General features: G+C 38.5%; 2 protein-coding genes across 6 annotated transcripts in view; one reads left to right on the top strand and one right to left on the bottom strand.

Annotated features, from left to right (window-relative positions):
• Window positions 1-4,628, bottom strand: part of SLC30A7 (solute carrier family 30 member 7) — an 80,663-nt gene extending 76,035 nt beyond the window's left edge. The window contains exons 1-2 of the mRNA XM_036859491.1: window positions 4,359-4,628; window positions 4,038-4,139 (exon numbers count right to left, since the gene is read on the bottom strand). Coding sequence (XP_036715386.1) covers window positions 4,038-4,139; window positions 4,359-4,438 — 182 coding nt within the window. The 5' untranslated portion in view covers window positions 4,439-4,628. The remainder of the gene's footprint in view (window positions 1-4,037; window positions 4,140-4,358) is intronic.
• A 698-nt stretch (window positions 4,629-5,326) lies between these two features.
• EXTL2 (exostosin like glycosyltransferase 2) lies at window positions 5,327-24,100 on the top strand. 5 transcript variants are annotated; one of them, XM_036830541.1, is made up of 7 exons: window positions 5,358-5,500; window positions 5,717-5,883; window positions 8,298-8,377; window positions 18,290-18,356; window positions 18,546-18,717; window positions 19,367-19,437; window positions 22,018-24,089. In XM_036830541.1, the coding sequence occupies exons 3-7, from the start codon at window positions 8,373-8,375 to the stop codon at window positions 22,504-22,506; spliced, it is 804 nt and encodes a 267-aa protein (XP_036686436.1). In that variant the 5' UTR covers window positions 5,358-5,500; window positions 5,717-5,883; window positions 8,298-8,372; the 3' UTR covers window positions 22,507-24,089. The 5 variants fall into 5 exon arrangements, with proteins under 5 accessions (XP_036686405.1, XP_036686436.1, XP_036686418.1 ...); XM_036830523.1 differs by adding an exon at window positions 9,853-9,889 and having other exon boundaries at window positions 18,290-18,717; XM_036830515.1 differs by having other exon boundaries at window positions 18,290-18,717; window positions 22,018-24,100.
• Window positions 24,101-24,944: the final 844 nt, after the last annotated feature.

Genomic DNA, 24,944 nt, shown 5'->3' with positions numbered 1-24,944 from the left:
TACTTTTATATACATTTCCCACAATAAAAAAAATTTTTAAAGGTCTATTGGTAACTAGGCTAACAGCATATTTACAGTGGTTGTTGGATATTAATTCAAAATCGAAGATAGGGAATCATCAACTTGGGTTCCATGAGATAGAAAGGGGGAAAGAAACTATCAACTATCGATTAATTAGCAAGAATTAGAAAATCCTTAGAATCCTGATATTTGTATAAGTTGTTAAACTAATGAGAGTTACAGTGAAAAACCCACAACTCCACTACATTCCATATAACCCTTTACTGTAAAGAAAAATTCTCAGCAAAATGGAATAGAAATCTACATTTTTAAAGTAAAAAAAAAAAACTATAGAAAAGCAAAAGTCATCACCATAACCATAAGTAATGTCTTTTGGGAAGAGAAGGGAAAAGTTGATAAAAGTCTAAGACATTTAAAATTTTTAATGCTATAGAAAAATACATAACTAATGGAAGCCTTTTTCTTTACCAAGGAAGTACTTTACAAACATATGCTATGACATACTTTATAAGAAGTAGGACCAAATGAGTGACTGGTATGGCCTCAAACATTTCTTTAACACATAATTACTTTGCTAATACAAAGACATTTACCTTTAGAGTTAAATGAGTTTCCTCTATGTCTAAGGGGGAAAATGGTTGTAACAGCTTTGGTAGAAAATAACACTGAAATTAAAAATTTTAAGACAGTGAAGTAAACATAAAATAGAAGAGCATAAAAACAAAAAAAGCAAACTATATTAAGATACTAGGGAAAAAATCACTGTACAGTAGAAAATACTTGGATAACAGGTACTTCTAGGCTCTTCTGCTACTCTGGAAAGTAAAAAACTCCCTGGACCGCCTATACTTTTCCACCTGTAGAAGAGGTCCGACTGGCTTATTTCTCTTTCTAGTCTCACCTCATGAGCGTACGTATTCCCTTTCTTCATTAGTGAAAAATCCTTGACTTTCAGCAGAATACCTGGTTGACTGGAGCAAATATGGCATTTGCAATTGGACATGAACATGTGACAAAGGTTTAGCCACTGAAATATCAGTGAAAAGTGTCGTGTGTTACCGTCCAGATAAATCTCCTTAAAAGACACTGTACATACCTTTTCATTCTGGACATTCTGCTGCTAGGGATGGCTGGAACTCTAACAGCCACTTTGGAAATAAAGTTTTATCTTGTTTAGGCAATCACTAATTTGGGGTTTTTCTAAAACTTGAGAAAGAACTTAATCCTAGATGGTACAAAACACATTGTTTATATATACCATTCTACCTTGAGATTAGTCACTCAACGATAAATAAGTAAATGAAAATAAAATGCTAGAAGGAAAAGAACCCTAGAAGGAAAGATCACATATGGTATTCCTACCATTTTCCTACTAAGAATAAGAGAAAGGAGGGGTTTAATGTCCCCCTCACCCTGCCCCAAATGGGGTAGTTAGCATGGTTAGTATAGGGAGGTTAATTCCATATATTCATTATTCCTTCATTCTTTCATTCTGTAAACATGTATTAAGCATACTATGCACCAAGTACTAAGGTGCCTGAATAAGACAGAAGAGATACCACTTTAATAAAGTTTACATTCTGGTAGAAAGGTAAATGGCACTGGATATTTAATGAGGGAAAATATACAAAGAGCTTAGCTATTCTCCACTAATGACACATTGTCACCAACAAAAATATAAACCAAGTATAATTAAGTTCTTATTTAAAAAGAAAGTGTTGAATAAGAACCAAAACTATTTAACATTTGTTGCAACTAGATGAAATGTTTCTAGGAACCTTTATTCATGAAGAGAAAGAATGTTTTATCTATCTTTTAATTCCATAATGGAAAAAAACTCTTGATGTTTCATAACATCTTGAAGCTTAACTTTTACAGAATGCAAAGAAACACAGAAATGACTATGACAAAAACAAAAAAAAAGTTTTGGTAACAAATTTACTCAAGGAACTTAAACTCTAATTGAACCTTCAGGAACAGAGATAATCTAGTCATATAAAGAAACTGCTGATCAGTCAACAAAGGGGCCCAAAATTTGTTGTGTCTAAATAAGACAAAAAGCCAGATTGTGAAAAGGACCAAGCAATTTCCAAGTCTGCCAACGCTTCAACAGGAACACATTTGTACTCCCAGTTAGCTGATAAAAATTAATATTGGGGGAAAAGTGATTGTGGACGTGGAGGTTAACATAAAAATGTATACCTGCTAATTAATCTAGGCATGTGGTTCAGAGCTAGACTGCAAATCTGTAAGATACAACACAAAGAAAGGGAGTAAACTGGAGGAGAAAAGGCCTAAAATTAAAAGAACAAGCCACCTGAGGGCAGAACAAGTCATGCATCACTGATGTTTTCCTTATGTACTGATGAATATTGACTAATGGCTTAGAAAACAATGGTTTTAGTAATTTCCTCAATGGATCTCTACAGATCAAAAGAATTACTTTCCATAAAGAGATGATTTAGGCACTTCAAATATGAATCACTTGAACAAGACATTTCACATAGTAATTTATGCAATGGAAAGCACAGTGAAATATAATGTATTGTAATATAAAGTCATTGTAGCAAAACTGTACGTAGGCAAACCAAGATACAGCCTTGATACAGCCAGCATATATGCCACAATATGGCATAATTTAGGAAGAAGAAAATATAAAATATAGTATAAATATTGCATATTTATAATAAAGTATGATTATTTCAATACAAGCTAAGACAATAGAGTGCTTTTAACATGTACAATATATCGAAGGGTGTTAATATTACAGGACACATATATCGGATTCCCAGAGGATTAAAAATGGTTATTACATATATTGATATTTTATTATGTTTCAATATGCCTTTTACACTTAAGTGGTGACTAAACCAATATCCGTCATAATCTGCTGAGTATTTTTGATAAAACTGAATTGACATTTGAATTTAAAAGTCCACCTTTTCATATGAAAGTATACATGTCACAAAAACTGGTGGTATCATCTAATGTCATTGTTCAATCTCAATAGAGATAAAAATCAAGAACAGCAATTCTCTCTGAAAATGGACCTTAAAGGACAGAGACTAAGTCTATTTAATTAATAGGAAATAAAGCATAGATAGTATGGGTTCTTATTTTGGGGTCTAAGACCTATTTCAAGAAACCCAAGAAAAAACTTAAGTTTTATATAAAATTTTGAAGTGTTGGCTATTATGAGATTCTCAAGTGAGTATGATATTTAAAGAGGAATCAGTACACCTAGAAGTGAGATGATCTTATCGTTAGCTGAACAATTTTACAAGACCTTAAGTTATTCAACAGCAAACACCTGGATAACAGTACTGCATCTTCACAGTTACACTGGATAGACCTCTTTCCATTGCAGTTAAAAACAAAAACAAAAACAACCAAAGGTGACACCAAAAACCATCAACTCAAGATATGTAAGGCTTTTAGAAAACTATATGGGATCTTCCATCGCAGTCAAGACCAAAGGAAAATCATGATACAGTTTCAGCATAAAATTAAAAGAGAATGAAAACATGTTTCTTTGGATATCCCCTTTATAAACCTCTTCCTGGTTTCAAGACCTAATAACAAATTAAGTAGAACATCTCAGATATTCCCTCTCGGAATTTTAAGGGTGAATCCCAAATGCCACTCCCCCACAGAGTGGCAGGAAACGCGTTTCTCCCAATTCCAAGAAAGTGGACAAAGCTAAGGTGTGTAAAGACAAAAGACTCTCTCCATCTGTCAAAATGAGGAGGGGACTTGTCACTCCGGTTTGACGGAGTGGGGGGCGGTGGGAAAAGGAAGAGGGGACCTAAATCTTAACTGCCGCACGTGATGGCCTCGGCTCTTAAGAAATGCAACCGTGCCAGATTGGTGTGGATATGAGAAAGCAATTCAGCAGCAGAGGTGGTGGCAAAGGCAAGGGCTGAACCTCCTGGTGAGGAGCTACGTGGCACTCAGCAAACAGTACTTCGTCTCCCCCACCCGCTGCTTCCGCCCTAACCCTTTTCCCCTTTGGTTACCAGTTGCTCCAGATGCCGTAGAGTAGTTCAACAAAAGCGAAAGAGAGGTTCAGGCACAGGAAGAAAAACAGGTTCCGAGACGTCTTGTCCGACAGGATAGACCTAAGCATGAAACAAGTAGGGAATAGCCGGGAAAGTCAGAGGAGTGCCGGACCAGGAGGTTGGGTTCCCCTTTCAGGACCCTCCCAGTACACCCGTTCCTGTCCTCACACGAACGAGGGTGTCCCTGACGCTCCCTCCCTGGACCTCGGGCCATCCTTAGGTCTGGGCCTTTTCCCCTTCTGCCGGACACCCCCTTCCCGCAAATACGGCACCCCGCACCTAAACCAGCCTGAGATCTTGCCGAACAGATTGAATTTAGGTGGTTTGTATTCATCGTCCTTGATGGACAGGGGCAACATCTTCTCTGCCCGGCGAAGGGCCGGGTCTACTCCCCTCTAGTAGTGGCTCCGTGGGTGATGGTAGTGACAGTGGTGACGCCTCAGATGGGAATCTGGGAATCCCGCTTGCCCCGGGCCGCGCGCCGCTTCGAGACACAGACAGACTCAGAAACACACCCCAGAACCCGCCGACTTCCGGCCCTAGCCGCGCAACGCGTCCTGGGACGGGAAAGGGGGAAGGCGGGGCCGAGGGCGGGACTTGCGCGGTGGGGCGGGGCTTACGACGAGGGTCGGGTGGCGCGAGTTTTGCTGGGGGCAAAAAGAGTTGGCAACTACTAGGTGGTCTAAAGGGCCGACTTGGAGTGGAGTCCCGCCACCTGGACTCAGGAAGAAAATCCTGAGATGGCCACCCACAGACTGGGCTGGCTGGGAGGTTGAGAGCCCGCTCACGCCCACTCCGACTGCCTACCCCTCTTGTTCCCGGATGCGCTGGCGTCCAGCGCCTGCCCTTTCACCATTGCCCCTATTAGCATTAAATCCTGGTGCATTAGAGAGCAGTGCTTAAGAATCCAGGCGGCGACATATTCTCTCGCCGCCAGTCCGCAGGAAGCGCAAATGATGGTTTTGCTGGGTGAACTCCATGGGCGCCCAAATCCTAGTAATCCACCCCGCCCCCGAAAACAGCGCCTGACCTTTCTGTACTGCCACGCAGGAGGCAATCAATAAAGGTCTTCCGAAAGAATGTTAAGGGTATTTAAAAGAGGCTTTGAAAAGGAACTCCTACGAGACCATGTTGAAATTGAGGTTTGGTTAAGGCATTGCTTCCCCGACAATCTCAATCCGTTGATAACCCAAAACTCGAGTTCCTACACGTCCCCTTCACTTCCAGGTCATCCCGGAGGCCGCCGCCGTGGCTCTAATTCTCGTGAGAACCCCATAGCCCGTTTCAGGGAAGTGCAGGGAAAACTGACTCGTCGGTGGGATGCGAGGGCGTGCGGAGGGCCAGGGGCGAGCCCGGCGGGCCAGTGCTGGGCACCCACGGTCGTTGGAACTCTTCCAACGCCTCTCTGGGAAATTGTTTGGGTAAGGTCAGGTGGTCCATCACCTGAATGATTAAAAGTTGTTACCCTGGGGGAGAAATGGGGCAAAGGAGGACTGGCTTTTGGAGGTGGGCTAGAAACTACAAAACCGAGCTTCTTGGGAACAGCCTTTTAGTCTAACAGGAAGTGGAGCGTCACCGAAAGGGAGGGGCAGCCACCCGGGACTGCCCTCTGCTTCAGGCTCTCTCTTTGTGGGCAGCGTTTCATCCAGGTTGTCAATCCAGCGAGTAATGCCGGGTGAATGCACGCCGCTGGGTTTGGAAAAAAAACGAAAAATGAGCAAGCGAGATCCCCCTTTCGTTTCATCGTAACCAAGCTGGAAGCAAATAAATCGGCTAGGTCCCACTGCAGTCTTCTGCACTCGAGGTAAGGAAATAGGAAAATGCTCTCGTGTTAAAAATCTTTTTGCAGTGAGAATATATGTGTTTTGCACTCCTTGGAACTTTGTGAGTGTGTGGGGTAGTGATTCTGTGGTTTAATTTTTGAAAATAAAATTTACTTATTCTACAATTTTTTTTAATGTTCGTGTTAATTAAACTGCTGTGTAAAAACAGCTAGATTTCAGAAATTAAGTTCTGGAAAGGGTATTTTGTCTTTGTCTTTCTTGGCGTATATTTCATTATTTTAATTTAAACATAGAAATATTTTCAATTAGTAGCATTTACTTATATTTTTAGGAGGCTTTTATATTAGCCATAGACTGAGGTTTACTGTACTGCACTGCTGGGGAAACGTTAAGTGGGTACAAACTAGGTTGAAGATAAATATTTCCACAACGATTGAGTGTTTCTCCAAAGCTGCTTTATTTCAGTATGATGTAACTGGGGGTGGGGGTGGGGTGTGCATATATGGAAATAACTAAATTTCAGCAACTGATTTCCAGCGTTCTCTTAACTCATCCAGGTCAGCTGCGATTTGAGCCTGTGTTTTTGTATTCTGCCTTTGAAAATAAATTCTGCATTTTGTCCTATGTTGCTGCAGATGAGAAATTGTTCAACTGGGTTATGGAGAAATCTGCAATACCCTTTTTCAAATAGTTTTGAAATAAGTTGGAGAAATTGAAGTTTAATTTCAGTTACAGTGGTCCTGGAACTCCTAAATTCCCCACTGCTCACTCGCCAGAATATAAGATAGCTATTCCGGTGAGGGCCTTCTTTCAAAAAGTGGCAATGCCACTTCACATCTTTCATTCTTAGGCGACATAATTACCGACTTCAATACTAAATATTTTATTAGAAATATAAGTTGGACACTAAATCAGGAAAAGTGCTATGAGTGGAAAATGTTTGACATGTCTCACTTGATTTGTCATCTTGAAATAATGCTTGTCCCATATATGTTAACCAGTATATGTTGCCATATCAAAATTAAAGTCAGTTTCATTCATTCAACCGCCATTTACTTTGTGACCACCTAGAGGGGTGGGATAGGGAGGGAGGGAGGGAGATTCAAGAGGGAAGAGATAGGGGGACATATGTATATGTATAACTGATTCACTTTGTTATAAAGCAGAAACTGACACACCATTGTAAAACAATTATACTCTAATAAAGATGTTAAAAAATAAAAACAAAAAAACCAAAAAAACACAATCATTTAATGAGTGTCTACTATGTGCTAGGCTCTGTGCTGGGCACGGGGTGGGGGAAGGGAGGTAGGTTAAAAAGCCTGATAAACTTCTTTCCCCGGAGGAATTTTTTGGGAAGAAGAAGCGGGATGTGAGGAGAGGGCAAATCAGTTCAGGATTTTAGAACTAAATGATGTTTAAGATGTGCACAAGAGGTGCTTTTGGTGTAGCAAGGAGGAACAACTATCACCTGATGAGTCCAGATACATGCTAAGCCATCCCTTTACCCCTTCAGTAACTTGTATCATGAAAGAATATGAGTTTGGAAAATCAAAAATGATTCTTCAGGTCTATTCAGGTGGTCATTACAGATGCAGTATCTTGCGGGTCTCCAGTCAGTTCTGAATTCCTTCATATGTTATGGATTTATAAGATTATAAAATAGGTAGATATACTAATGAACATTTTAAACCAATAAATGGATTTCTACCCTGAACTTTTAAATATTTGTTTAGATCATCTACTAATTAATTGCATTAGGTTAACTGTGCAGACTATATGGGGGAAAAAACCCCTAACTTCTTAGACATGTGATTAAGGACTGTGAGAAATGAAAGCCGAGAAGATTAAGGGGCAGAAGCTCATCTCCAGCCAAGGTTCCAGCTCCTTTTGGGCAATAGTAAGGAATAGGAAGGATGCCATGTGTCATTCCTCAGTAATCAACCCTGACATTTACCTGCAACCCTATTTTAGACCCTGAGTTTTTTTAGTACTTCAAATTGAATGCCCTATGAACCTTTAGTGAAAAAAGGAGTTTGATGGTAGATAAAACTACAGATACTTAAAAATCTAGAAATTGAATACAAGTGCAAATTGGATACAAGTTGCTAATGCATTCAGAGGTCTTGCTCCATGGCATATATGTTCTGGTTTCAAAAGTGTAAACACATTAGATCATCAGGATGATGTGAGTTTATTCTGCTTCTGGATACCTAAGAGAAAGATGAAAACAAAAATATAGCAATGTTAACACCAACCTGACAGGTAGCACCTACCTAATTGCCTAAATGTAGTTTTTAGAACACAGTATAGCAAATTTTAATTTCTAAAAATAATTCAAAGCCTATGGACGATAACATTCAAAAGCATTTTTAAAAAATTTCCCGCTGATTGATAAAAACATCACAGAAAATTCTTTGATTTCCCTTAATAGTGCCAAGAGGACCTGTTCCTATCAATTACTGAAGCCATAAGGAAAATTTTTTTAAAAAATTAAAACTTTACCATAATGAGGTAAGTACCAGTATTTTTTTTTTTTTTTTACTTTTTAAAAATTGTGGTAAAATACACATAATATTTGCCATCTTAACCATTTTTAAGTGTACAGCTCAGTAGTGTTAAGTGTGTTGACATTGTTGAGCAGCCAATCTCAAGAACTTTTTCAACCTGCAAAACTGAAACTCTATAACCATTAAACAACAACTCTCCATTTCTCTGTTCCCCGGGCCCCTGGCAACCACCATTCTACTTTCTGTTTCTATGAATTTGACTACTCTGTATTCCTCATGTAAGTGAAATCATAGAGTATTTGTCCTTTTGTGCATGACTGAGCATGATGTCCTCAAGTTTCATCCATGTTATAGCATGTGTCAGAATTTCCTTCCTTTTAAAGACTGAATAATATTCCATTGTATGTCTATACCACATTTTGTTTATCCATTCATCTGTCAATGGACATTTGGGTTGCTTCCATCTTTTGACTATTGTGAATAATGCTGCTATGGACATAAGTGAAATACCAGTATTTTTATCTGAGAAAAATTGTTTCCTATAGAGGTGTTTTTGTTTCCTTGGAAATAAGAGTTTTTACTTGAGCCAGGATCTGTTAGAAAATACTGTAGTGCCTGTTTTAGATCTTATCCATTGAAATAGTATTCCAGATTATAGTATAAAGTCAATACCTACAAAGTTGAAATATTCTTGTAGACTAGAACAACGCTGAAAACAGAGACTACTTGAAAGACACTGAAAATACAAAGCAGGTCAAGTGTGAGAGTCGGGAGTTTGTTTGGACCCACCACTCTTTCTGTGGCTCAGGAAACATCATTTAACATTCTCAGTCTCAGCTAGCCCATCTACAAAATGGGGTGGATATATTTTAATTCCCGTGTCTCTGAAGGTTTGAAACATTACTGATTTGAGTTGTTAGGTAACATAAAGAGGGAAGAGGTCTGACAACTTTCATTACTATTGCTAAGCTCTGTGAGGGCAGGAATTGATGGTCTTGCTCATTACCATCCCTAGTGCCTGACACTGCTGGGCTCGTGCATGGTAAGCACCTAGGAATGTTTATGGACTGACATAACTACTATGGATATTCTGACCTTCCTCTAATAAAGTTAGGAAGCTCATATGATTACGTGTTTGTTAGGTTTAATGTCTAAAGCTATTTACAAATCATAATTCATATGTATGAAATCTGTTTCTCTTAGAGAAACGATTTTGCAGTGTGAGTTTATTGCTGAAAACCAGTGTTGTATGAAAGGGAGAGGGTTCCATAGAATATTCCAGGTTTCTGTTGCCCAGCAATCTTGCCTCCCCTCCATCCTCCTGTGACTAAAACAGAGAGAAGTTCAAGTGAAAAGCTTCAGTATCCCGGAATGGTAAAAGTAATGTATTTGCAGATGTACTTGGCTTGTTTTTGACCCATTTCTGGAACTGATTTTGCATGGCACTGTACCGAGCTAAAAATGTTTTTCTATTTCTAGGCTTTCTTCTTAGGATGCATTGACTCCTTGGATCCTTGTAAGTCGTGGATGTTCCTCTTAAGAATAAGGCCATTCCTTCTCCTGCCCTGATATATGCCCATAAGTTTGGTCATCTCCAAACACCACCATCATCATTATCATACAATTAATTGGCAATTCCTGGAGAAAGATGCAAGACGAGAAGGAACTTTCATCTAGCATAATTCAGACCTGTGCACTTTGAGGGTAGAGAAGGCCTCACTGCCTCAGTAACAAATGGCTGGATTGAAGGACACAGTGCTTTAAGAAGCCTTTATACATAATATTTATGTTATTTCCTCTTAAATCAATGATGAGAAAGCAAATCTAATTAATTGATAGTAGCTGCCTGAAGAAGTATTGAGAAGCAATTTGATGCTTTGTACAGGATGCTTAGGAGGGGAAAAAAAAAAAACGCCAGGACTGACAGGCAGCCTTTGCTACTGATAACAGGGTGAGATTAAGGAGGGAAGTGGAGACACAGGTACTTAGTGTCTGCTGTCTGTTTTAAATGCTGTCTTCGGTGTTTATTTGAACCTGATTCACCTGTAAGGCTCACTCAGTCTTGCTGCCAGGAGAAGAACTTGCTCTAATTTAATGTGACCAGTGCAGAAATTCTTTCCTTAACAGCTTGCAGTGAGAAATGACCTGTTGCAGCAACTTCTGTTTTTCAAATGTGATACTGTAGGAAATTCAGCTATTTATCAATATGTTTTAGCAACTCTGTTTCGGAACTATAGACTCAAAATGCAGTCTATAGTCCTAAGCTTTCTGAATGACAGGACTTAGATTGGCTATCGATGATCATGTATTTGTTGTAGCCAGTTATACTGTCAATAGAAAATCACTTTAACCCTAAGAGCTGGTCCATGACACTGTGGATCCAGATTGTAGTCATCTAAATGATCTGGTTGGATCACTATACAATTAGTTGTAAACACAGCGAGATCACTAGGTGAATCTGTGACGCGATGTGGGCCCTTTTATTATTTATTATTTTAAGTCTATTCCAATTCCTGCCTTTCTTATTCCTAAATAAATAATATTGTTAACATAGATAACTTATTTTGATGTATTTAGACTTGCGAAAAAAGTAATGGGAGTTGAGAAGAACCATAAAAACGTGGATGGGCTCCTTAGAAGGAAAAGTGAGGGGAAATCATTTAGAAAGGAGAGGATAGCATTGGTTGAAAATGAGAAAAACTGTATGGCACTTCTAAAATAACAGTGAAAAGAATGAATTTCCTGAATATAGGAAAATACGAAGGCAAAAACTCTTAGAATACTCTTTAGCACCTGGAAAAGACTCATAATAAAGAACAGTGACCTTTCATGTACTATTTCTGGCATTCTGGATTTTGCACTGAAGTAGATTCTAGCGTGTGCTGCTTAAAATTTTAATGGAAGAGGCTTACTCTAAACAGTAGTGAACTGACTTGGGCGGTGTTCTGACTTAGTTTTCTGTTTCTGCCAATTGTCCTGAGGTTTCTATAGGTTTTTGTCAGTTTCTGAACCCAAACTAAATTTTCATTTCTCACCTAGACAAGACTTTATTGTCTGTTTGTTTAAATCATATATGCTGCCGGATTAAGAATATAGCTTCTGGTTATTGTTACCAGAAGTCACAGGATGGGATTATCTAACAAGTGATGGTTTTCTCCCAAGGCAAATCAGCTTATTCTCCAAGAGCAGAATATCTTGGAAAAAATCAGCCTTCTAAGACATCTTTTATTAAGTAGTTTGGCCACAGAACTAAAGGTAGAAAGGTGACTCATGTGGCCTGAGCTAGAGACCACATCTCATGACTTGTCCTGGTCCCCAGATGGGGGATAATGCAGGTCTTTTATAGAGGGAAAGGTTTCTTGAGTCTTAACTGGGCCTTAATTTGCATTTAATTTGAGTTTATTCTTTTAAAATTTCAGGCATTTCTTATTCATGGCGAAGTTTAAGACCATTTAAACATAGATTCCCTCACTCCTTTCAGCCACAGTGAGTTGTGAGCACTTACTCAAAAATTGGCCAGGCACTGTTCTGGATTACAAAGCCTAACAGAAACGGCCTTCAAGGTGCAGCCAGAGTCAAAAAGGAGCTGGAGGCACGGTCAGTAGTTGTAATACCTGGACACAAAGTCTAGTAGCCCTGTGTTCCCAGTTCCCAATAGCACTGGGGATGGAGAGTGGTGAGAGAAACATCCACAGGGGAGGGGATGTTTGAAAGAGACTTGGGGGTAGAAGGGCAAGGAGTAGGGGTGTGTCAGGTGGAGAGAGAGATGGGTTTTGTAGTAGAGAAGATAGCATGTACCAATACTTGGAGTCATGGGTCAGCACGTTGGCTGTAGGTATCGTAAGAAGAGTCCTTTTGGAATTGGGTACCACATGTGCCTTTGCCTCAGTTGGAACAGTGTTTGTCATCTACATGCCATAAACCTGGCCAGAAACTGCTCATCAGGTGTATACTGTCTCTTCTGATTCTTCTTGCATGTTCATAGAAGGGAAGCCCGGGTTCTGAATTAGCCTCTGTGTTCTGCCTTGGAATGCTTTTATCTCATGGCAGCTGAGGGCACCTTTTTGAGCATCTGTCTTCTATAATCATTAGCTTTTAGGCAAGTACACATTTTGGAGGATGATGAGCCAGAGAAGAATACAATATGAGGCAAATCTCATAATCAAATGGTAGACTAGTTATTCTTCCACCATCTGTGGCATTAAAAGGAAAATGACAGCTTCTCGTGAAGCTGTTCATTGCTTTTCTACCTTATGAGTCAGAGGACATAACTAATCTTTGTTCATGCTATGCTCCGGCTATTTGTTTTCAGCTTTTGTCTGGATAATTACTGCTTTCAGTCCAAAGGAACTGGCCTGGAGAAAAGAATTCTTCATTCAATAGTGTTCCTTCTAAGGAACTTGGATAGATGTAGAAAATAACTGCAGAGTGGGTCTTTGAAAATTCAAGTTGCCTCGTTCATTTAAAGACAAACATTAGAGAATTAGTAACTGTTGCTTCATTGTATTATTTACTTTCCTACTCTATCTTATGTCCACATTTAAGAAAATTTCTTAAAATTTCAAATAATGCTTTTCCAAAAGCTACCTCAATTCTCAAATATTTAAAAATTTTGATATAATGACCCAGCCATTCCACTCCCAGTTGTATACCCAAGAGAAATGAACACATGTTCACATAAAAATTTGTACTTGAATGTTCATAACAGCGTTATTCATAATAGCAAAATGTGGAAGCAACCCAAATGTCCAGCAACTGATGAACAGATAAACAAAATGTGGTATATCTATACAATAGAATGTTATTTGGCAATTAAAAAAAAGAATTAAGTACTGATATATACTATGACATGGGTGAACCTTGAAAACATTATTCTAAGTGAAAAAAGCCAGGCACAAAGGCCATATATTGTATGATTCCATTTACATGAAATGTCCAGGATAGGCAAATCTACGGAGATAGAAAGTAGATTAGTGTTTGCCTGGTGCTGGGGTGGAGAATGAGAGGAAATGGGAATGAGGAGTTGACTGCTAACGAATGGGTCTGGGGTTTCTTTTTAGAGTATTAAAAATGTTGTAAAATTAGACTTGGTTGCACAATTCTGTGAATACACTAAAAGCTACTGAACTGTATACTTTAAATAGGTGAAATTTATGGTATGTGAAATAAATCTTAATAAAGTTGTAAAAAACCCAACATACCAATATTAATATTCATATTATCTTACAGGTACCTTAGGGACAGTCTCATATATTAATTTATGACACAGCCTTGCAGAATTTACCATAACACAGTGGAAAGAGTCGTGGACTGTGCCCTCAGAGACCTGGATTCCAGGCCTGGCTCTGCTGCTGGTTAACTGTTGTGCAGCTGCATCAGTTCAGGCAAATTCCTTATGCCTGGACCTTGGGTTCTTTAATCCATGAAACAAGGAAACTGGCTTAGGAGGGCTCTGAGGTCTCTTTCAGTTTTCTGAGTTTATGATGTGTTTGTATCATAAGGCATATAGATATTGGGGCAGTTTTGGAGACATTGCTTTATCCTTCATTGTTTGAGTGTAATAAGTAGCAGTAGGGATTTCAGGGGCCACCTGGCTAGCAGTCCCTCCCCGATCATGTTCAAGGTAAAATATATGTAGAGCAGGGCTTCTCCACCTTGGCATCACTGGCATGTTAGGCTGGATAATTCCTTGCTGTGGGGCCTGTCCTGTCCATTGTAGGATGTTTAGCAACAACACTGCCATCTACCCACCAGAGAGCAATAACATCTCCTAGCCCCAGTCACAGCAATCAAAAGTGTCTCCCGACTTTGCCCCATGTGCCCTAGAGAGCAAAATCGTCCCTGGTTAAAAACCCCTGGTCTAGGAGATGCTATGTAACCATATCAAAATAACTAAAAGGATGTGCTCTCTACTCATGAGGAACTAAATAAGTTAACATATGTGCAGAAAATATCATCTGGGGATCTTTGAATTTGCAGATGATTAGGAGAAAAAGAAGGATTTTTGTTTTGCTGACATTTACTGTGTTTATCGAAGTCACATTTAATCTACTATAGTCATAGATGGGAGAAGGGCAGAAAGGGGATAGACTAAGAACTGTCAGATCCTTTTTGGAATGAGGCAGGGTGCCAGGAAATATATATATCAATAGATATAATTTTAAATTAAATAATTTTAATTCTTGGTTCTTTCTAAGTAAGATGTAGGTTATCCAGATGTGTTCTTTTTCATATCCCCCCATTCAAAACTCAAAGCTGTGATTTAGGTGATAGATTCTTCTCTGGACAAAGAACAGAAGAAAGCTATAAACTGAAATCCAGATAGCTATGAAGTCATCATCACTCTCCAAACTGTTCTAAGGCTGTTACCAGTGGGCCTACCATAAAGTTCCAGACTTCAGCTATTCTCAAAGTACAGAGATGCCACTTGCACTGCAGTCTATAAAGTTTTTGTTCTTCTTGCTTTTCTATGTAGACTACAAATGTAACATAATTTTATCGGGCTATATCATTTAATGAATACTACATGAAATATTTACAATGTTTTTCCAAAGATATAAATTATATCTCTCAAAACATTTTTGATACAAGTAAACTAGGGGATTAGAAGCTATCTAAAGGAGGAAATTTCTATGACAGATATGGAGGGTAACTCCCACTTAAAAGTATAGATAAAAGTGAAACAGTCGTTCACGATTATCTTTGACAATGTATATTTATAGTAGGCTATAGAGATGAATCTTCATTACTTTTTCTCCACTAAAACTGCCAGGTAGCTATCAGTGTCTGTTTTAGAGACTAGAGACACTGCTATGTAGGTTTTACAGTATGTTATTCCTACTCAGCTGAAGAAAATGAACATAAAGATGTTAATCAGGGTATACTTTAATGCAGTTGTCAGAGGATTCTTAACTCTGAGTGCTTATAACCAGCCATTTTTATGCAGAACTGAAAATATGTTTTATGAGACCTGCTTTTGAGTCAGTATTAGAAGGATTATCAAGGCCTTTGAACCAAGATTATTAGTTCATAATGGTTTCTCTTTGGTTTACCACATTAACAGTATATGTTGTTTTAGTAAAAGGGTATATACAGTGAAAACATTTGTGCTCTCAAACCTTAAATTACCATCCTTGAAAAGTAATCATGGTAAAGCTGAAGTTACTTCAAAAATAATTCATTTTATTCGTGTCTTAGAGTGAGGCTATGATAAAAGGAGAAACACAAAATTTCTTTTCTTAACAGAACAGGCTGCATAGAAAGTCCAGGAGAGAATATCCTTGAAAGCTCTCCGAAAAGATTACTGCAAGGGAACATTTCTTTTCAAATCTGGACTTTTGAAAAGTGAGAGTCGCTGAATGACAATGACCATTCCCTTGTCCTTATGAATAAGTTCTTCCTTTGCTTGCACAGGCCTCAGCGCATTATCACATCATGGGGTATGTTCCCCTATAAGCCTTGGAATTCTCCAGTCCCCACTTCTGTGAACTTTAAAGAGAGATGTTAAAGGCATGGTCTATATGGCCTCTCTATGTCCTTGCTGAACTGTATAGAGAAAAACTGTTGCTGCAGTTACAAAACACACCTCACAACATGAAACAAGATCAGGGGAATGTGACTGTCACTTTAACTCCACCACTGCCAAGTTTCCTCGATGAAAAACAGAAGACTGATCGGACGTCATTTGAATAGCAAAGTGAGATTTCATTTGGAACCTAATCTGTTAGACAGAAAGACTTAGACTACAGTCTTAGGATTGTCTGTAGAATGGTGGCCTAGCTGCAGATGCCCAACTGAAACCACAAGGTGCAAAATCAAGAGCTTAGATACAGACACAGGGCACTTTTTCATGAAGGAAACCAAAATAAACTGTACAGAAGCAGTGTTATACAAGGAAGAACAGTGACAGTGGCTTGTACAGTTAGCACACCACAAGTGTGAGTTAGCAGTGAGAAGTCTTTTCCAACTTGATATTATTTATCTGTAATAAGGAATAGATAAGAGTATCTGTTTATTGTATAGCCTGAGAGGAAATATTGTATTAAAAGTAGTAAGAGTGGATAGACCATGGGTCAATTAAAGTCATCAAGAATAATAATATCTCATTCTTTCTGGTTCTGAGAGATCTATTTTTTTTTTCTTAAAGATATTTTTTATATGTCTAGAAACTCCTGGTTGATTTTACACTGGTTTTCATTACACTGGTTTTCAGTCTTTTTATAAGTAAATTTCTGTAAGCTTGCTTTTTCCTCATTTCAGGCTTTTGTACTTGAATAGAGTAGTAGAATAGATCTAGGAAAAGTGCTGAGATGTATTTGAAGGCTCAGCTGCCAGAAGAGAAAATGAGGACATTCCTCAAAACCTTGTGGAGGCTTGTGGAGGAGTAAGTAAAGTAAGTAAATCAAAAGCAGAAATAGCAGAAGAATCAAAAAACAGCAGCAATTGAAAGCCAACAGTGCTCCCAAACGAGGCAGTAGGGGTGATAATGAAACTGTATTGGAAGCCAAGAAATCAGAGTTCTGGGTATCTGTAAAACAGTATGAGATTTAACCTTTCCTTACATTTGTGACTAAGTTTTGATCAGATAAAAAATTTTGACCAATAAATCCTCCAGGCCACATTCCTCGGTTTTTGTTCACCTACTCTTCTGTAGCCGTCTCAGGCAGATCCTGTAGGTATAGTGAGGAATAGGAGAGTCCAGAGCTGATTACAATACCTGGTGATCCTCACGTTCTGTGACAGAGGGTGCTTTGGAAGCTCAAGAGCCCTACCTCAGCACAACCCGGATTTGAATCTGGCAGTACACTCCCCAGCCCATGATGATGAACCGCCTGGGCTCTGGCAGCAGTTGTTTCCTGGATAAAAATCCTAGATCCATTACTTCAGTTGTTTAGTAACCTTGAGAAAGTTAATTTAACCTCTGTAAGCATCCAAATACTATTAAATGGGAATAATAATAATAATAGTAAAATATAAACAAGATTCTGTTACTCCCCTGATCAAAACCCTCCAATGGCTTCCCATCTCACTTAGAATAAAATCCACACTCCTTACTCAGGCCAAAAAGATCCCCCGTAATCTGGCCCTTGCTTATCACGTCATTCTGATTTGTTCTCTTCGTTACCACCATGCTGAATTAGCTTTGAGTTTATTTACTTTGTTATCTGTTTGGCCCTACTATTTCCTCTGCTACTAACAGCAGAGACCTTGTCTATCTTATTCATTGCTGTATTCACAGAGTCTAAAACAGTGCGTGGTACAGTAAGTGCTCAGTGATTACTTGTTTAATTTACTGAGTAAATAAGCACATACTATGACATGCAAAGCACATAGTACAGGGCCTAGAATGTAATAAACCCACTATAATTGTTTGCTGCTGCTGCTATTACTATTATTTATTTCATATATTAGGGTTCTGCATATGATTTCACTCGGAAAAAAGTTTGCTACCAAAATGTAAGTTTAAAGTTAGTGTATTGAAATATACATATAGCAGAGCATCAAGTTGTACACCTTACATATATACAACTTTTATGTGTCAACGATATCTCAATAAAGCTGCTTAAAGAATTTGTATACTACTAAGAGAAATATAATCCTATCTGAAAAAAATAATCTCAGTTCCAAATGTTTAGTAGTGAAATGAGGGCAAATTTTAAAATGCACTGCCTAATTCTTCCTGTTCGGGGTGTAGATGACCCTTTCTCTGCAGCTGCAAAGCGAGCAGGCCCAGAAGGAAAGGTTTATTCACTGTAGTTTTTATCTTAGGCCAAGTCACCTTATCAAAGAGGCAGGGTGAACTGAACTTGAATCCGCTAAAAGATGATTAACCTCTCTCCTCAAAAAAGCAAAAACAAAAACATGGTAACTAGAAAGAATGCTAAGATTCTGCATTTTATTTCCATTTCTACTCCAGGTGTTGCCACATCTGCAAACTCCCTGGAAGAGTGATGGGGATTCGAGTACTTCGTTTCTCTTTGGTGGTAATCCTTGTGTTACTGCTGGTAGCTGGGGCTTTGACCACTTTACTTCCTAATATCAAAGAAGACAAGATGCTCACTTTGCGTAGGGAAATAAAATCCCAGGGCAAGTCCACCCAGGATTCCTTTACTCTCATAATGCAGACGTACAACAGAACAGATCTCTTATTGAGACTTTTAAATCATTATCAGGCAGTACCATATCTGCACAAAGTGATTGTGGTGTGGAACAACGTTGGGGAGAAGGGACCAGATGAATTATGGAACTCCCTAGGGCCTCACCCTGTCCCTGTGATCTTCAAAGTACAGACAACAAACAGGATGAGAAATCGACTCCAGGTCTTTCCTGAACTGGAAACCAATGGTGAGTTGCAGCTGGGTTCTTAGTCTGGCAGGGCTGCAGCTAACCAGAGCTGGGGGTGGATACGCGGCTTTTGGGCCTTCTACTTGTCTTAATTGTCTGGAGAAAATAGGGAAATTTAATCATAAGAAAGCATTTTGAAAAACTTAAGGGGCAGTTTCCAAGATGTCAAGAAGCAGTCTCCTGGGGAAGAAATCGCATATATCTTGCAACAATGACAAAGAGGTTAATATTGTGAAAGAAGATATGCTATGATTACATATTACTGCATCACAGAAGTTAGTAAAATGCCATTTAACTTACGCTTAATGTATTTTTTGCCGCCTCCTTTTCCTCCCACTCACAGCAGTTACATGAGATTGTAATTTGCTTAAAAGAACCTTGGTTTTATTTATTTATAGGTTCATTAGTTTCTAGGATAATGGATGATAAATACATGATAATTCCCCCCTCAGGGAATTACAAAAATCAATTACATTTCAAGTAAAAACTTTTTCTGCTAGACAGATCTCTCCAAGAATACATTTTTTATTTACTGAATTTCATTCAGAAAATACTTCATTTGAATGACTTATAAAAACACCACTGTGTCTTATAACTTCTGTCTTCATTTCCAAACTGTTTGATTTAAATTTTTTTCCTTTCATTTCAGCGGTGTTAATGGTAGATGATGACATGCTAATTAGCACCCAAGACCTTGTTTTTGCTTTCTCCGTGTGGCAGGTAATGTTGCTACATCCTTTATGAAATCATCAGTATAAAGTCTGATCTAGTGTTTAACCAGAGCAGCATGGTTTAATGTGAGAGTCACCCAAACCAGCGTAGACAGTTTTTATCTAAAAGGTAGATGAATTTGTCATAATCAGATTTCCTGAGCTCAGTTAAGCTAATCTGAAAGTTATAATATCTTTTATCTATATTTGATTTATATTTGGTATATTGGAAATAAGAGCTAAAACTGACTTCCAAAGAACAATGAGGAAATGATCTGGTATATGATAGAGCAAAGACTAAAATCCAGACTCACTTTCGCCTGTATCTCAAATGAGAAGTGTATTTCTGTATTAATATTGCGCAGAACTTCCTTTGAAAGAAACAATTTATTACATCCATAAAATTTAATTCTGATTCTGAGACCATTGTTTAAAAATTAATAATACTAATAATAATTCTGCATGCACCATTGTGGCGGCAGTTTCCCACCCCCCACCCCCACCCCGCTTAAATCCCAAGCTGGGATAAACAGGCATAAATTGCCTGGTATTCTATAAAAACTCCTTTTTCCTACTGAATATGTGTTAATAGTAGACAGCTTTTACAAGTTGCATTACAAGTACCTGAAACCAGAACTGCATACAAATACTCTGAAGCCCTGTCCAGTAATTAAACACTGTGCTACCCAATAAATGGTCTAATTTGCACTATAGTAACTCTCCTTAATTAGCGACCTGGGATGTAACAACATTAGGTATTAATGGTAAGTGGTCACAATACTCTGCAGATATCATCATTCTCAAAACTTCAGTTTTCAGCTTCATGCCTAGTGTACTGATCAACAGATTTTTTCCATATCAGCAGTTTTTCCAGCCCTGTAAATAAAAGCTTCCTAGGCAAAAAGTTCTAATGTAATACTCCGGCTGTGAGATTTCTATTTCAGGTAAAAAATCAATTTACTGAAAATATCAGGGTGGGGGGAAATATGAGAACTGCGGTTAATTAGAACAATCCAAGTAAACCATAATTAAAGATGCATAAATATGACTTTAGGTTTTATTCATAAAACCATCAAGAACAGTTTCAATCCACTGCGCAAGATAATCTGACTCCTAAAGTTCTGTCCCGTCAGTGCCCTGCATAGTGTAGTGATTTGGGGCCTAGAGAGAAGCAAGATTAGAGCAGACAGGTATCTGTGCCTTTGCACTCACCCATCACCTCCACTTGCCGTGCTTTTCCTTTTCCACCTCCAGTCACCCGTGAGATCTCTTTCATCGCGTAGATTGTGTAAGTGGCACATCTTCTCTGAAGCCTCCCAGCCTTTACCCCCAACCCTTGACATTCCCTCTGCTTCCCGGCAGCACAGTTGTCACCCTGTCCTCGGTGCCCCCCTGGGAATTGCGCAGCTGCATTTACAGCTTTCTCACAGTGTGGTAATTCCTGGTTCACGTATCTGTATCACACCCTCTGTAGACTATGCGTTCTTTGAAACGGGATTTAACCCAGCCTGACCTGTGTGCGTGTGTCCCTAGTTTAGTGTCTGTTCCGTAAATGAATGAAACTCAAGTTATTTGTGAGATTGAACTAAACCTTTTAATTCTATAAGTTCATGCTTCTATTCCATGATTCACTGCTTTTCTTTGCTGATTTTTGTTTCATTTTTAGTCACTCTCATCCTACTATTATTGTTTTAATACTATCCTTCAAAGATCCTGACACATCTCATCATATATCTATATATATATGTCTATATCTATCTATCTATCCATCTATCTATCTATATATATATATCTTTGAGCAACGTGGGTTTGAACTGTACAGGTCCATTTATACTCGGATTTTTTCAGTAAATACAAACCACAGTACTACACGATCAGTGGTTGGCTGAATCTGGAGATGCAGATCCGTGGATACGGAGGTCTGACTGTAAAGTTACAGACGAGTTTTCTACTACGCTCGGGGGGTCAGTGCCCCTAACCCCTGCATTGTTTAAGGCTCAACTGTATATGTGTGTGGTGTGTATATATGTGTGTATATATATATATATTATGTTTTTAAAAAAGAGACACCCAAGCTGAAAAGGGATAAAAATATAACATCGTTTAAAATCAATGGTGACTTTCAAAAACATTGAAATCAACATGGAAAAACAGTAAAATGATACATGTAAATCCATAATTTTATATACTCCTAAGAGATTAAAACAATTTTTCAAAATAATCACATTATGTCTTCTTATCTCCTATAATAAATATCATTCATACAGTCAACTTCTCTTATAGCAAACTCTGAAAAAACAGACTCTTTGGTAACTCGAATTTATTAATATTGGATAATGTGTAAATTAGGAGAATATTTGTGAGGTTAGAAATTTTGTTAGAGATTTGGGTTATGATGAATTGACCTTTAAACTTATCAGGACATAGATTTATGAACTTGTCTGGAGTTAAAGGAAATTGAGATGTAGAAGCCAGGAATAAAATAACATTGACAAATCAGTTTAATTCTTTCTGTAGTAAATCATTGCCTTTTCACCATGTCAGCTTTAAAGAAATGCCACACTTAATTGTTCTTTTTCCATCTTTTCAGCAATTTCCTGATCAAATTGTAGGATTTGTTCCAAGAAAGCATGTGTCTACTTCCTCTGGTGTCTACAGTTATGGAGGTTTTGAACTGCAAACACCGGGGTTTGGAAATGGTGACCATTACTCTCTGGTGCTGATTGGAGCCTCATTCTTCCATAGCAAATACCTTGAACTCTTTCAGAGGCAACCTGCAGCTGTCCATGCTTTGTTAGATGAAACGCAAAACTGTGATGATATTGCCATGAATTTTATCATTGCCAAGCACACTGGGAAGACTTCGGGGGTATTTGTGAAACCTGTAAACATAGACAATTTAGAAAAAGAAACCAATGGTGGCTATTCTGGAATGTGGCATCGAGCTGAGCACTTTCTGCAGAGGTCTTATTGTATAAATAAGCTTGTTAACATCTATGACGGCATGCCCTTAAAATACTCCAACATTATGATTTCTCAGTTTGGTTTTCCATATGCCAACCACAAAAGTAAAATGTGAAAGTAAAACAAACAAAAACAAACCTCAAAACTGCTTGGTATTTGAGTAGCTTCTTCATGCTATGGTCGGTTTATTTATTTATTTATTTTTAAGCACGTCATGAACTTTTTTCTACTCCAGAAGTCTCTACAAGGGGGAAAAAGTGCTTAGGGCTTCTAGCATATAAAATTTACAGGCACTTCAAAACCCAAGAAGCTGATATTACCCAGATAGGTCTTCTTGTGAGAAGTTTTCATCCACAGATATAATTCCTTGGTCAACAATTTTATTGTTTACATTCTGAGACTGTTCTACAATTTTTAAAAATTTTTTTAAATTGAAGTATAGTTGATTTACAGTGTTTTGATAATGTTCTACGATTTTTTTTGACTTCTGGCACTTGCCTTAAGGACCTTTAGCAAACTGTTTGCAGGATCAGAAACTCAAGACAAGTATTTCTCAGCTTCTTCATTAAAGGATGATTATTTTCATTTGAAGCCTGAAATGCCTCTTCAACAAAAGCCTGTGGTATAGGGAAAAGCCATGTGAGGAGAGAATAGTCTCAATCCCATATAAAAACAAGTGGGAAATTTGTGACTATCAGTACTTCCCTTGTGGTCCTTCCAGGACTAACTTATCCCAGCATGGTTTCGGTGCAACCATCAGTGCTTTTATTTCTGTGGATATCTGTTGTGACTGGGAGGGTTAATTTTAGTAGATAAAGGATGTCTAGTTGTTCACTTGGTTTTTGTGAACATTTACTGCATGGATCACAAAAACGTGCAACCTCTGTTTCTTATATGCAACTTACATGCAGTGAGGAGTAAATGTGTTACTAGATTCAGGTCGTGCACTTTGTCACTGAATCTGACTTTGAGATTGCACATTAATTCTTAGATTTTACAGAAAGTATGTATTGTTTAAGAAACATGTATAAAATAACTCTTGAAAGAGTGATTAAGTAGGAACTGGCAGAAATTACAACCCTTACTATCAAATGATCTTTATTGTTATAAAAGCATAGGTTATCTCCTGGATACTAAAACGTGTGTATTACGCACTAGGTCAATCTCTTGCGTTCAGAACTTCTTCCCTCCACCCCGCAAAAGATCCAGAGATCATTTCAATTACATAGATACGGGAAAAAATAAGAGACCTGAGTCATAGTAGAGGAATTCCACAGGGAGTCTGCACCAGTTGATTGTTAAGTTGCCCACTTTCTGTTATGTGAATTAGTATCTGTTCCACATGGCGTCTGTGTTTGGTCCTTGTTCACTATTGGTGGAAAGGAATACTCAGGCCTCTTTCTGCCACCTTCTCCTCTTCCTATGCCCCCTCCTGCTCCCATTATGCCGTTATATTCTCAAAATTGCAAAGCTATGAAAATAATCATGGTTAATGTTCCAACGATGAGGTCTCTGTGCAGTTAGCTCAGTGTATATTGTTCCTTTACATGGGCATGTGTATGTATCTTAATGCCATCAGAGAAAACCAATAGAACTCGCAGCCTCACTAAAAATTTATAGTGTTAATTATCTGCTTTGTCCAACCTTGGTAGTGACTTTTTGCCTCTTCAGATTGGCAGATAAATAAAATAAACTTTTACCATCCAGATGTTCTATGTTAATTAAGCAGACTCATGCTTTCGTGGTCGGTATTTACACAGATTTTCAAATACTCTCATATTTTGTTCAGAGTAAGATTAGAGGTATTCGCTACATTGCCCATGGGAAAATTTTCCGGTGGGAAAATATTCTCAGGTTTTATTTCTCATCTTGTATTCTTTTTATTTATTTATTTATTTTTTTAAATTTATGGCTGTATTGGGTCTTCATTTCTGTGCGAGGGCTTTCTCTAGTTGCACAAGTGGGGGCCACTCTTCATCGCGGTGCGCGGGCCTCTCACTGTCGCGGCCTCTCTTGTTGCAGAGCACAGGCTCTAAAGCGCAGGCTCAGTAGTTGTGGCTCACGGGCTTAGTTGCTCCACGGCATGTGGGATCTTCCCAGACCAGGGCTCAAACCCGTGTCCCCTGCATTGGCAGGCGGATTCTTAACCACTGCGCCACCAGGGAAGCCCTCATCTTGTATTCTTAAACTTATCTTCAGCATCACTTAAGTTGCTCATATATTTTTCAGACCTTTTAGAGCAAATATGAAAGCAAAGTGAAGTTCAGTCTGTGTTACAAAAACTCTTGCATTGATTGAGGCTAGACGTATACTAAAACTCTTTTTCCCTGCACCCTCTTATTCTTGCTCCAAATGATCTGGAGAAGAGAGGACGCTCAGGCTTAGAGCTACATCAGAAAAGCAATATAGCTCAGGGGTTAAATGTGCCAGTGGAGTCCCTGGGCTCAAATCCTTCCTGCATCTCATGTTTACTTCACCTCTTGGAGCTTCAACTTCCTCGTCTGCAAAAATGAGAATAATATCTACGTAGGGGTTTGTTTTAAGGAATAAAGG

This window comes from Balaenoptera musculus, chromosome 1 (genome assembly GCF_009873245.2).
Source record: "Balaenoptera musculus isolate JJ_BM4_2016_0621 chromosome 1, mBalMus1.pri.v3, whole genome shotgun sequence".
NCBI lineage: Eukaryota > Metazoa > Chordata > Mammalia > Artiodactyla > Balaenopteridae > Balaenoptera > Balaenoptera musculus.
This window is presented reverse-complemented; position numbering and strand designations above follow the sequence as displayed.

What these genes read in the sequence shown, in the direction of transcription:
- EXTL2 (XM_036830515.1), top strand. An exon ending in TCCTGAACTGGAAACCAATG is followed by an intron (nt 18,718 to 19,366) that starts GTGAGTTGCAGC and finishes CTTTCATTTCAG; the next exon opens with CGGTGTTAATGGTAGATGAT. An exon ending in TTGCTTTCTCCGTGTGGCAG is followed by an intron (nt 19,438 to 22,017) that starts GTAATGTTGCTA and finishes CCATCTTTTCAG; the next exon opens with CAATTTCCTGATCAAATTGT.